Source organism: Aulostomus chinensis, chromosome 11, assembly GCF_037954235.1.
Source record: "Aulostomus chinensis isolate RoL2024-O1b breed Wild chromosome 11, RoL_Achi_v1.0, whole genome shotgun sequence".
NCBI lineage: Eukaryota > Metazoa > Chordata > Actinopteri > Syngnathiformes > Aulostomidae > Aulostomus > Aulostomus chinensis.
In genome coordinates, this window is record NC_141330.1 from 13559691 (window position 1) to 13573161 (window position 13471).

The 13471-nt window shown below is 40.4% G+C and overlaps 1 protein-coding gene across 1 annotated transcript in view; it reads left to right on the forward strand.

The window, feature by feature from the left end:
* The window catches only part of LOC147253482 (dynein axonemal heavy chain 11), a 43413-nt gene extending 29942 nt beyond the window's left edge, over positions 1-13471 (forward strand). The window contains exons 64-83 of the mRNA XM_086218669.1: positions 816-989; positions 1096-1331; positions 1460-1582; positions 4223-4427; positions 4507-4671; positions 4866-5006; positions 5106-5276; positions 5688-5810; positions 6206-6399; positions 6485-6633; positions 6715-6842; positions 7166-7393; positions 7483-7674; positions 9127-9246; positions 9569-9811; positions 9886-10068; positions 10142-10257; positions 10617-10729; positions 10804-10944; positions 11052-13471. Coding sequence (XP_086074795.1) covers positions 816-989; positions 1096-1331; positions 1460-1582; positions 4223-4427; positions 4507-4671; positions 4866-5006; positions 5106-5276; positions 5688-5810; positions 6206-6399; positions 6485-6633; positions 6715-6842; positions 7166-7393; positions 7483-7674; positions 9127-9246; positions 9569-9811; positions 9886-10068; positions 10142-10257; positions 10617-10729; positions 10804-10944; positions 11052-11299 — 3393 coding nt within the window. The 3' untranslated portion in view covers positions 11300-13471. The remainder of the gene's footprint in view (positions 1-815; positions 990-1095; positions 1332-1459; positions 1583-4222; positions 4428-4506; positions 4672-4865; positions 5007-5105; positions 5277-5687; positions 5811-6205; positions 6400-6484; positions 6634-6714; positions 6843-7165; positions 7394-7482; positions 7675-9126; positions 9247-9568; positions 9812-9885; positions 10069-10141; positions 10258-10616; positions 10730-10803; positions 10945-11051) is intronic.

The window sequence follows — 13471 nt, forward strand, 5'->3', positions numbered from 1 at the left end:
AGTCATCGTATTGAAGGTTTAAATAAATGCTAAATTGATGCAGAATGAATCTACACCCAAACTTCTAAAGCTATTTTAAAGGCATTGCATTTATTTTCTTTACTGCTTCCATCTTCTTAATTTGTGCGTTAAAGGTAGTGGGAAGTTGCCAGCAATGCAGATTCTTGTTTAACTCTTAAGTTGCAACTGTGGTAACATTTTTGTCCATTTTCCTGTTTCTTCTCCTCTGCATTATTAAAGTCATACTTCAACCCAAAAATACATTTTGCTTTGCCAGTACTCACAAATAGGTGTCTTGAGCTAACAATGAGGTTTTGCCCCTCTGCATCACTTGTTTGTGAGTCCATGATGCAGAAAGAGCCAGCCACGTATATTAAGCTTGATGCTAATGGTGACTGATGGCTAACATTTGTAAAAACAACCATTCTCTCAATTATATCATCTGACATATAAACAAACTGCAGCACTTGTTCAATGCTACTCCAAAAAAGCATTCAACTGGAAGTGTGATTATATATGGATTGTCCTGGGCGATGCATTTGAGAGTTTATGAACTGACATTTTCAGACAGTTTTGTTGTTGTTTTGTTGCCTAATCTCTTCTTGGCCTGAGGCCAGGCCCGATGCGGTTAGCTTTAGGTTAAATATATGTGGCTGGCTCCGTCTGCATTCTGGAGTATCAAAGAAGTGATGCAGGTGGGAAAATATGTCTTTGAACTCAGGACTCTAATATGTGAGTACTTGAATGGCAATATACATCGACTGATTGATTAAGTACTGCCTTGAACAACATATTAAAGCTTGATCTCCATTCAGTCAGAGAAGGTGCGCTGGTCACAAGCATTTGTTCAATATGAGAAGCAACAGAAGACCCTGTGTGGTGACGTAGCCCTCACTTCTGCGTTCGTCTCGTACATGGGTTACTTCACCCGGCAGTATCGTGTAGATCTACTGAACAACAAATGGATCCCTTTCCTTCAGTCTCAGAAGGTAAAATCGGTTTTCTCCAAGCTTCATGTCATTTAGCTGTCCTAAGAGTAAAATCTGTCATTTCTGCCTCTAGTGTCCAACTAGTGTGACACCATTTCTGTTCCAGGTTTCCATACCGTTGACAGACGGCCTGGATCCGATCCTCATGCTTACAGATGATGCCACTGTGGCTGCCTGGCATAACCAGGGTCTGCCAAATGATAGGATGTCCACTGAGAACGCTGCCATCTTGACCACCAGTGAGCGTTGGCCACTCATCATTGACCCGCAGCAGCAGGGCATCAAGTGGATACGAAACCAGCTTGGTTCAGAGCTGAGGGTGGTGCAGCTGGGGCAGAAAGGGTGAGAATGTGTCAGGTTGCGATGTTTACTGTCATTTATTGATCAGTATTTCAAGACTTTTCTTTCTTTACACATTCACAGGGAGTGTTAAGTAGACTACAAATATGTCTTCCCTTTGTATTCTACAGGTATCTAGATGTGATTGAATGGGCTCTGGCTTGTGGTGACACCATTCTGATGGAGAATCTGCCAGAAACTGTTGACCCTGTCTTGGAGTCTCTTTTGGGCAGAAACACCATCAAAAGAGGAAGGTTAGACCTGAAACTGCACCATTACAGTTCATTTATTGCACCCCCCCCCAAAAAAAAATAAAAAAAATAGAAGCATCAAACTAGCCAATCTTTTGTGATGAAGCTCTCATGTAGAGCTGTTATGCCCCAAAACATTTTGGATCAATGTATGTCGATATATGCACATCTTACCCCGCCGTGTCTGTGGTGTGAGACTATAGGAGCAGATTTACCAGATGGTTGAAGCTCACTGAGCACTGAAGCACCACTAAGACATGACTGAATGCATTATTATTGCCCACTCTTTAGATTATAAATGAATTTGCTGCACATGTTCTGAATCCCTGAGGCCAACATATTGATTGGCCCATCAAGACAGGTGATAGATGTATATTTGTGTGTTTATATGCTTTAGGTGTGATGAATATTGAACAGCTGAGCCTCAGTGTAAAAGCTGAATTGAGGGTTACCATGGTTATGTATAAGCTAGCATGTAACACACTAAATCCAGTGGTCCTCCATCATTATGGCAAACCTAAGTCATTCAGTCATTTCGTAATGCTGTCGGGGGTTTGGTGCCGTCTGTCAAGAATATTGAATCAGCTTTACTCAAACTAAACTTGTTACATCTGGATTTAAAACTAGAGTAGAGCATTTCAGTCTTTATCTTCTGGAACAGATAGTTATCGCAAACAATGGTCAACATGTCCTTGTGTATTAGGTGCTACCATAGCCTACTCTCTAATTACTGCTGCAGCTGTAAAACACTTGATAAAATCTCCCCCATGAATTGACTCACTTCAGCGTCAGAATTTGATCCATTCAGTGTGACAACATTTGGAAAATTCAAAGAGCTGCACCAATTTATCCACATACAAGTTAGTGCATGGCTACCTAGAAGTGGGCCAGTCTGGCCAGTCTGGTGCTCTGCTCATAGAGCGCACTCAGAATGCATCTTTCCAGCATCGTGGGAAGGTTCACAACAAACACAAGCTCTTTATACTGTGAAATCCAGGGAAATGTTGTGGGTGTTGCTTAATATGTGAATTGTTTCAAGAACTTGAATGTAAGGAGCATTGATTTTTTTTTTTTTTCAAATATAATTTACCATAGCTTTAAATCATGTTCTTCAAGTTTGGCCATATGTGGGTATTTTGTGTCACATAACTCTAGATACTCATTGATTATCTTACTATATATGTATACATTATTGTCAAACTTGAACCAGTTTGAACAACCAGTGTTTGATTAAGAAAATGCTGCTTGAGCAAAACAAGTAGCCTGCCTGATCCACCTAATCCACTTTAATTAACTTAACCAGTTTATCTAAACCAGATAAATCACAAATTGGATGCAATTAGTAAAATAAATACCACATATTGACAGTTTCGCGGTGACCTTGCCTTAAAGATGTTTACATATATGTTGTACTGATCTGTGTACAGCGATGAATATTGAGCATCTCACTGCGTGTTGATAGAGCTTCTTCTCAAGTCCTGTCCGTCCAGACGAAACAATTCATCATATTAAATCTGATTATAAGTTTATCCCTTGTAGATGACCCACACACTTGTTTCTGTCTATGATTAATACAACCTGCAGGGGCAGCCATGATGGATCTGGTGGGGCTCCACAGCTGAAGTTCATTAATAATTGGAATGTTGTAGAGTGTGAAGTAATGAATACTAATTATTCCTTTCATGGCTGACGGAAGACTACAAGCCAATCCATCAGCAGGGACTTTAATTTGGTGGAGTAATGGTTCTATCAATAGTACATTAATTCTGGCTTGTGAAGATATAGAGTTGAACCAGACCTGGGCCAAGAGGAACCTGTGCTGTAAAATTGGGGCCTTGCCTGACATCCAAGGGGTAATTAGAGACAAATGAAAAGCCACCAGGTTCGTCAAGCCAGTGCTAATTTAATTGAAATGCAGGAACAGATAAATATTGGCTGCTGGGGAGATAATCTTTCATATTTATTCAGAATTATTTGTCTCAAGTATAACCAACATTTGGAGTTGTTTGGAAGCTGGTTCCCCTTTTGAAAAAGAAAAAGTGTGTTGTCAGTTGGCTGTGATACACACACACACACACACACACACACACACACACAAAGGTTTGTGCTGCATTTATTTTGATAAAGAATCTCATTCATCATGTTTCTTTTGAAAGATTTTTGGGATAATCGAAAAGTTCTTTTCATATATATTCAACATTTTCAGTCAGTTTTTGCCTGTAACAGCATCAAATGGGAGGACTTTTATTTTGTTTATTCAATGTGTCAGATCTGACCTAACTCCTTACTGCATGTCTGTACTATAATAGCACAACTTTTACATCTCATCCCATGTTAATTACATAATGACACCTTGAATGAAATAATCACCGACCATTTTTCAGTTTTAATTAACAATAAATAATGACTGAAACTAAATTAAAACTTTTGAGATTTCATCAAATCAAATTAAGATACAATAATAAACTGTTTAAAAGTATGCAATAAATGATATGGAACAATTAGCCACCCAAAAAATCGGAATAAATCAATTAAAGCTCACCACAAAGAAATGAAGCATTTACAATGTTGTTTTCGGTGATTAAAACTTGACAAAAATTGTTATGGTTTTAGGAAAAAAGTAATAGTCTCTCTTACCCCCAGGTACATTCAGATTGGGGGCAAGGAGTGTGAATACAACAGTAAATTTCAACTGATTATGCACACCAAGTTGGCCAACCCTCATTTCCCCCCTGAGCTCCAGGCCCAGACCACCCTCATCAACTTCACGGTGACTCATCTGGGTCTGGAGGAGCAGCTGCTGGGACAGGTAGTATCCCGAGAAAGACCAGACCTAGAGGCCCTGAAGGTAGGCCCACAAACTTCAAATGTTAAAAATCAAACAGAATATTCAGTCAATCTGACATATTTTGTATATTCCACCCAAGATGGAGCTGACCACGCAGCAGAACCACTTCAAGATTGAGCTGAAGAGTTTGGAAGATGACCTGTTGAGTCGCCTCTCTGCAGCCCATGGTAATTTCCTGGGTGATATTTCTCTGGTGGAGCAACTTGAGATCACCAAGACCACAGCTGCTCAAATACAGGATAAGGTACGGTTTAACACCGGTTGGGTCCTCTCAGCTGTACAATTGTCGTGATTTTTTTTGTCACCCAAGAGTTTTTGAGTGTCATGCAACAGCAAATGCCTCATTTTGTGATGTGTAGTTTGGAATATGTATAATGAGAGGTTTTTGGAGCATGACTGAGAGCCTAATAGCTCATTTTGTGCAATTGGAACACACAGGTGGAGGAGGCCAGAGAGAACGAGACAAAGATCAACGAGGCTCGGGAAATATACCGCCCTGCAGCTGAGAGAGCGTCACTCCTCTTCTTCATCATCAGTGACCTCAGCAAGATTAACCCCATGTATCAGTTTTCTCTCAAGGTAAAACCTTCACCCCTCAAGTGCTCGCAGGGGACACGCGTGTTGTCCCTCTGGATTCTTTTTAATTTGTGCTGTTTCTGTTTTGTTTTTTCTTCGCAGACCTTCAACTCAGTTTTCAGTAAAGCGATGGAGTGTGCTGAATGGGACGAGGATGTGAGGACCAGAGTGCACACTCTCACTGAGGCCATCACCTACTCTGTATTCCTGTATACCAGCCAAGGCTTGTTTGAGAGAGACAAGTTGACCTTCTTGTCACACACTGCCTTCCAGGTGAGGGGCTCAGGACCGCCTCCAAGGTGGAGCTGCCTGTCATCCTGATCAATCAAAGTATTTTTCTGCCCCCACATTAACTTCAATTAAAAGCAGTCAGCGTCACCATACACTGCTATTGATTACCTCTCACACCGTGCTCACTGGCTGCTGCTCAGACAGTTGGCTCTGACAAGGGGGTTGGTTCTGACAGACTAATGAAATTATTTGTCATTGTGGCAACTTTTTCATTCACATCTTAGAAATTGTGCGGCTCTGAAGGCTGTCCTTCATGTTCACTTTCAGCCGATAGACACGATCCCATCTTTTGCCCAAAGAGTTGTTGTGCAATTTGGATTTGTTTTGTAAATGATTGAAAAGGGATCAATGTAAGATAGATCATTACAACATTCTCTTTGTCCTCCCCTTCAGATTCAGCTCAAGCAGGGTCTGATTGATGTGCAGGAATTTGACTTTCTACTGCATTTCCCTGTGGAAACTAGCAAAGTTAGCCCAGTGTCCTTCCTCACTCCTCAGGCCTGGGGAGCTGTTAAGGTAATGTTTACTGTCGGCTTTTAGTAATACTTCACTGGAAAAGTGGTCTTTTTTTAATGCGTTCAAGTAATCACAACTATGTCTTGAGCTCATGACGAGGTTGTTGCTTCCTGCATCACTTCTTCTTTGTGGCTCCGGAAGCCAGAAAGAATGAAGGATGTATATAATTACCGTAGCTTGAAGTTAATAGCATCTGACAGCTGACAACATCTTCCACAACAAAAAAATCAAGAGATCTATTTGTGAGTACTTGAAAGACAAAAAAAATTTGGTGAAGTATTGCTTTAACACTTGATAAATGGGCCAGTTTCCTTTTTGTTTGCTATCATGTGATCACAATGGAAACCATTCCATTGTCATACAAGATACTACGAATAGTTATTATTTGAATATAGACAATTTCTACCCTGGAGAAGCTCAGCGGACTGAACAGAGACATAGAGAGCTCTCCGAAGCGCTGGAGGAAGATTGTCGATTCCAGTTGTCCTGAGAAGGAACGGTTTCCTCAGGACTGGAAGAATAAGAGTTCCCTACAGAAACTCATCATCCTGAGAGCACTGCGCCCTGACAGAGTCACCTATACACTCAGGTAAGTAAATGTACAGTTACATTTATATTATATTTGTGTTTGTTATTAATTTATGTCGTTATGAATTGAATGTGTTTCCTGGCAGGAACTTTGTGGAGGACAACATGGGAACAAGATATGTCGAGGCTTCCTGTCTGGAATTTGATAAGTTATATGAGGACAGCAGCCCATCAACACCTGTGTTTTTTATCCTCTCACCAGGAGTCAATCCCCTCAAAGATGTGGAGAAACTAGGTTCTACACATATTTGTGATGTTTGCACTTCCTGTGTCCCCTGTCTATAATGAATAATCGCACTAGTTTTTTTCTGTGTAGGACTGAAGCTGGGATTTTCCATCGACCAGGGCAATTTACATAATGTGTGTCTGGGACAGGGACAGGAGGAAGTTGCTGAGAGGGTTTTGAGGAACGCCTCTAAAACTGGGCACTGGGTCATTCTGCAGGTAGGGGGTGTTACTGTTGGCTGACTTGGCTACTGAAGTGACATAATGTTCTAGGCAGCCTATAATGAACCTAATGATATTATCTCCCCCAAGGAGGAAAGGAAATCAACTCAATTTAGTTCAATAAAAACTATAATTGGCTTGATCAGCTCCTTAAATGCCCTCTTTAAAGGGAGAAGCTGGAAGCCAAATGACTTCCCGAGATTTATCTTACTTATTCAGAACAAAGCAAGATGTAAAAAATGTATCTTCCCCAACTTAACACAAACAATACATAAAACATATTTTAATCATCAAAATGTGTTTTCTCATATTTTAATCAGAATGTACACCTGGTGGCTTGCTGGCTGTCCTCTCTAGAACCTCTTCTAGAGACAGCAGCAGTAGACAGTCACCCCAACTACAGGGTCTTCATCACCGGGGAACCAGCCCGTGTCCCTGAGCAGCATGTTATCCCCCGAGGCATCCTGGAGAACGCCATCAAAATCACTAATGAGCCCCCCACCGGCATGAACGCCAGTCTGCACGCGGCCCTCAACAGCTTCACTCAAGTGTGTGGAAACATTTATTTACATGCATTAACTTTTATCATCGAAGTATTTAGCACGTGCAAGTGACTGTGTCTCCGTGTTTGTTTCAGGAAACTCTGGAGATGTGCTCTAGAGAACAGGAATTCAACTCCATGCTGTTCTCACTCTGCTTCTTTCATGCTTGTGTTACGGAGCGTCGAAAATTTGGTCCCCAGGGCTGGAACCATAACTATCCCTTCAGCACAGGAGACCTCACCATCTCAGCCAATGTCCTGTACAACTACTTAGAGGCCAACACCAAGGTAACGTTACCACTATTTCATTAAGAATAGTTATGTTTCATTTATGAATTTACGAAACCATCTTAACAATTTATGTGTAAATTTTAAAAAAAGTTTGAAACAAACTTCACATCATCAATAATAGGAATAAGCTTATTAGGGCCTGTCTGGTACATAAAATAATTCAAAAATAACCATCCCTTTCATGAGAGATAAATATATTAATTTTACTGGAAATTTTTAAAATTTTGATTGATTAAATCAAATGGAATTTAATTTCTATTATATTGCTTGTCTTTACTAAATTATTTTATATTTTAAGGTTCAGCAGAGTTATACAATGTGAACTCATCCTGGGTCTGTTCCAAAGTTTTATGCCCAAAACCCTCTTGAATTATACTTTATCTAAATTTAAAAAATATTTTGGATACAGACAGGAGTTTTTTGTTTTTTTTTTATTTTGTAACTTTGAAAAGACTCCCATTTTTTAATATATATTTATTGTTACTTCTTCTTTCCTATCCTTTTTTTTTTCTTTGCAGCATCTGTACAGCATCTGCAACTTCACTGTTACCCACGGAAAAATCCCCATCCTAGTTCACATTTCCTCATGTAACTATGAACATGCAACCTATAATTTAACTTTATTTCAGGTAGACAAAAAAATCTATTCTTGGAGGTGCTTCAGCCCTCACAGCTCCTAATGCGATTCTCTTGCAGCTCCTATTACTCTGGTCACAACCAATTATGTCTCTGAGGTATTCTGCCCTCCAAAAAAACGAATGTCCTTCATTATGTTAACCAAACAGTAACCTGTATGTGCGTATACAGAGAATTCATTAGGAGAGCAATGAAGCGTTATCCTAAATGTAATTACATGCAGCCGATGTGACAGTTCACAACGCTACATAAGTGATCACTGCAATTAGAGCTGATGAAGGAAGCAATTTGCAAAACAATACAGGTACAAATGATTGTGAACCTCAAGCTTTTGTAATTTGTTATGAATCACAGGTTTCTTTTCTTCCTCCTTCACCCTCAGGGATCATAATCTCCTGCTGAGGAAAAGACACTTCTGTCATACATTAGATCAGCGTGTTTAAAGAAACATTAGGTTTCGTTTACCTATAGAGGAAGAGGAATCATAAACTTACTGCTCATCAAAGACTTGAATGGAGATTTGAAATTTTTTTTTAATTATTTCATAGGTGCATTTTTTGGGGGGGGGGGGGTATTTCCATTGGGAATGCGCTGACCTGTTTTGGGCTCCTATGATGATACATGAATTATTTCTTTGTCATGAAATTCTTGTATAAAATAATTCAGCTGCATCAAACGACAAACAAAATGTGTGAGCATTTAAACAGCGATCTAATTTAAACACAAACTTTAGCATCACACTTGATTAAAAAATGTTCAAGTAGTATTTATAAGTGTAAAAAGATCAAATAAACATGTCATCGGTTCTTGCAGGTGCCGTGGGAGGATTTATGTTATCTTTTTGGAGAGATCATGTATGGAGGACACATCACTGATGACTGGGACAGAAGACTGTGTAAGACTTATCTGCACCAATTCATGCATCCAAAAATGGTGAGCAATTATCCACATAAGATGATTTATTTAATTGATGGGTTCTTAAATATTACCTTGACTCATTAACTTAGGAACTGTACCAAACTGGGGAAAAAAACGATACATCCTGAGGTTTATTCCTAGGCATTGGCTGCCCTCTTGGGATCTAAAGCTAAACTGCAATGTTACACTCCATGTTTCTTTTTCCTCTCTGATTGAGCTTCTGCATGATGACACCCCACTGCAGCTTTTATTCTGAACTGAACGACTTCAGCTCACCATTACTAAGCTACACAGTTACCTTTATGAAGGTGTTCACTGTTATGTAATGTGTTTTTAGTTTGAAGGGGAGCTCTTTCTTTGTCCTGGCTTCCTGGCACCTCCTTTTATGGACTACAGTGGATACCACAGTTACACTGATGAACATCTTCCATCTGAGAACCCCACTCTCTACGGTCTACATCCAAACGCTGAGCTGGACTGCCTCACTGTCACCTCAGACAACCTCTTGAGGACTCTGCTGGAGCTGCAGCCTCAGGACTCATCCAGAGGAGAGGCAGCAGCTCAGAGCACAGAAGAGAAGGTGTGCACAGAGTGAGAGAGCGCAGAAAAAAGAAGCTACATGAACAAGTAATTGTGTTTATGTCGTTTTCTCAGGTCAAGTCTGTCATTGAAGATCTTCTGGACAAACTTCCCGAAGAATATAACATGACAGAGATGATGACAAAGACCACAGAGCGAAGCCCATATGTCTCAGTGTGTTTGCAGGAGTGTGAGCACATGAACCTCCTGCTGGCAGAGATCAGGAGGTCCCTTACTGAGCTGGATCTTGGCCTGAAGGTACACAATCAGTCCCTTGTGACTTCCCTGAACAAGAACCTCCTTGCACTGATGAGGATTTCTCTGCTCTCAGGGAGAACTCACCATCTCCTCCAGTTTGGAGACTCTGCAGTCCGCCCTGTTCTCTGATTCAGTTCCTGATTCCTGGGCCAGACTGGCTTACCCCTCGACACACACACTTGCACAATGGTAAAAAAACAATGAAAACATCACTAGAATTAACAATAATCAGAAATTTGACGAAAGGTAACATGCATCTTAGTCAATAGACAAAATTTAAACCAAAATTAGAGTCAGCCGCCCTTATAAGGATCACTGCAAAGAGATCAAGGTCAGTTTTTATGAACTAAGACCAGATTAAATTAAGATAGGACATCCGAGTGCTCTCCTGTGCCCCTCCACCCTTTCCAGCCTGAATACAACACAAAGTGTGCAGAGAATCATATAAATTTGAAGACAAGACATTTTCAAAATCAAACACTAAAATCAACAGCATTGTAAAACATATTTGATTCAGTGTTTATTTGCAGTATTGATTTGTGTTTTAGGTTTAATGATATTAAGAGTGGCTGTCGTGAGCTGGACAGCTGGACCCAGGACTTTGTTCTGCCTGCAGTCGTTTGGCTCTCAGGACTCTTCAACCCTCAGTCGTTCCTCACTGGTGAGTCTGCGTATCAACAGCAGTGAGGATTGAGATGACATTTGCTACAGAAAAATCCAAAACGGTTTCCACAGCTATCCTGCAGAGCATCGCGCGGAAGAATCAGTGGCCCCTGGACAAGATGACTTTGACTGTGGATGTGACCAAGAAGATGAAAGATGACTTTGGACATCCACCACGGGAGGGGGCCTACATCCACGGGCTCTTCATGGAAGGTCAGATTTCATTACCTGATTTTCTGACATTATTCAGCACCATAAATAGGAAAAGAGTTGTGACACATCTGTGAGACTGACAGTAGAGTCTTCCCCATGTCCTCCAGGAGCGCGCTGGGACACTCAGTCCGGGGTCCTCTCTGAGGCAGTTTTGAGGGATCTGACCTCATCCATGCCAGTGCTGTATGTTAGAGCGGTGCCAGCAGAAGAGCTGGAGCTGAAGAGTACCTACCCGTGTCCAGTGTACCGCACCAAACAGCGAGGGTCCACGTATGTCTGGACAATCCCCCTGAGAACTAAGCAGCCTCCAGCTAAGTGGATCATAGCTGGAGTGGCGCTGCTGCTCTCTGTGTGACCGAATATTTTATTGCATCTACCAACAGTATTATTTTTTAACAGTTAAGTATTCCATCATGTATGGTAATTGTTTTTGCATGTGAGAATTACTAATATACCTTAACCGACGCAGATATGCAGTATTATTCTTGAATGTCTTTTACTGCTTTAGATTTGATATTGTGTGTGAACTTGTTTTAGATTTAAAAACTTAAAGAAATAAATATGCGGGGTCAGTCAGTGCTACGCCTGTTGTGTCCGACGCTGTTGAACTTCTCCCTTGAGATGGTTCAGTCTGGCCGTGATTTGTTGGGAGCTTATGTCTCCATTTTAGAGCATGTAATTCTGGATAGGGAGCATATTTTATTGGAAGGTCAAGATTAAAAAAGCTCTCTGGCTGCCCTCTGCTAACTGAATGATACACAATACCGTCTGGAGGGTTCCCAGCCTAAATTCCCAGGAGATGATGTGCATAGTGGCTATTGACTTTTAAATGAGGTGCATTTGACATTGACCTTTTGTACGGCAGAGGCAGAATACTAACAGACTAGTGTAATTCATTCAGCCCGGCCTGTTGGAGAAACCTATTCAAAGCCACTGATAGCTTTCTATGAGACAGCAACACATTAGATTATACATCCTTTATCTGTCTGCAGCCTCTGTAGGCATCGGAACCAAATAAAATCTAAATACTCTCATCTGAAATTCTATCTTTTTAAATAGATTGAAAACCACGATATGCAGATTACAGTTTGACTTTGCATGCAGGAGTCATGCATTTTTACAGAATATCACATGTTTAAAAGTATTTAATCAACGCAAAGAGTTAATAATTAAAATATCTTATGAATAACTTGAGTAATATTCTTGAAACAAGTCGCACCACGATGCATAAATTAATGAATTCTTGTGCACTCCAGTGAGATGTTCTCCGGTGTTATTAACCGATGTCTTTTAATTTAGAGCCAAAGTGTCAGGAGACAGAGAAATGAAAGATGGAGGATTGACTCTGTGTATGGTGTTACAAGTGGGTAAATGAAGAACCAGCCTTCCTGTAGTTTCTCTTCATTTTGCCCTCTTCCTCTCATTAGTGTGCCTCAGCAGCTAGCCACTCATTTAGTGACAAGGAAATAACACTGTGCTCCAGTGTTGGGGAGGAAATGGCAGGGTACACAGGGCCTGGCGCAGCAGGGATTGTGCCACAGATAGTTACGCTAAAGGCCAAGCAGAACACCTGGTTCTAGCCAGCAGGGGCATCTGGGTCCGAATCCAAGAAGGACTTTGTAAATCATTGGTTAAAACCCAGCAAAGATTCCACATTGCTTTAAAGTCTGTACAGTGTATTATACTCTAAGTCTTGACAAACATGTATGTAAACTATAACTGGTTGTCAGAGGCAAACGACTGCTAGTTTGCAATTCTAGTTTTAATAAATTATATTTTATTCCAGTTTTCTAGACCTAAATGGCTCCACACTGGAGTGTGTCCAGCGTCCAGATATTTCTCGATATTGAATACAATATTTCAGATGAGCTTCCAATGATCACTTTAGTTGTATCTTCTGATAACACAACCATGCAAACAGAGTAAATACACATAAATCATAACAGGATACCCACTAGTGTAAACTAGACTACACCACTGTGTAGATAACACAGAGGTGCATGGTCTCTCTGTATTGACTGTGGTCTCTAAACAGCACAACACTTGTGATTCAACCTTTATTTAACCAAGAAGTCACATTTAGATTTAAACCTCTTTTACAAGTGATGCAAAGTCAAGAGAGCGTAATGGACATGACGGGACGAGAACGTCAAATCACAAGCAGCAGAATTGTCTGAGATATTCATGTGAATGAGTATTTGAGTGTATTTCAATACTTTATACATACAAAGGAAAACAAAAGTCTGTATATCATTCATATTTTCTTCACTAAATCCATCTGGATTGTGTGAAGCCTCATCTAATGTCTAAACTATTTATTCTTTTATTTGTTTGTTTTATTTTCATAGTTGTTGAGTTCTGATTTAGGAGTGACGATGTCTGACCAACAGGGATTATGCCCAACTTTGTGTCATCAGTGCGCATGCATGTGTATCAATGGCAATTCATCATCAAAATACTCTCACGAAACAACCATCCGTTAAATGTGGATGCAAAGGAGAATCCTTGTTTTACTATGTTATTAAGT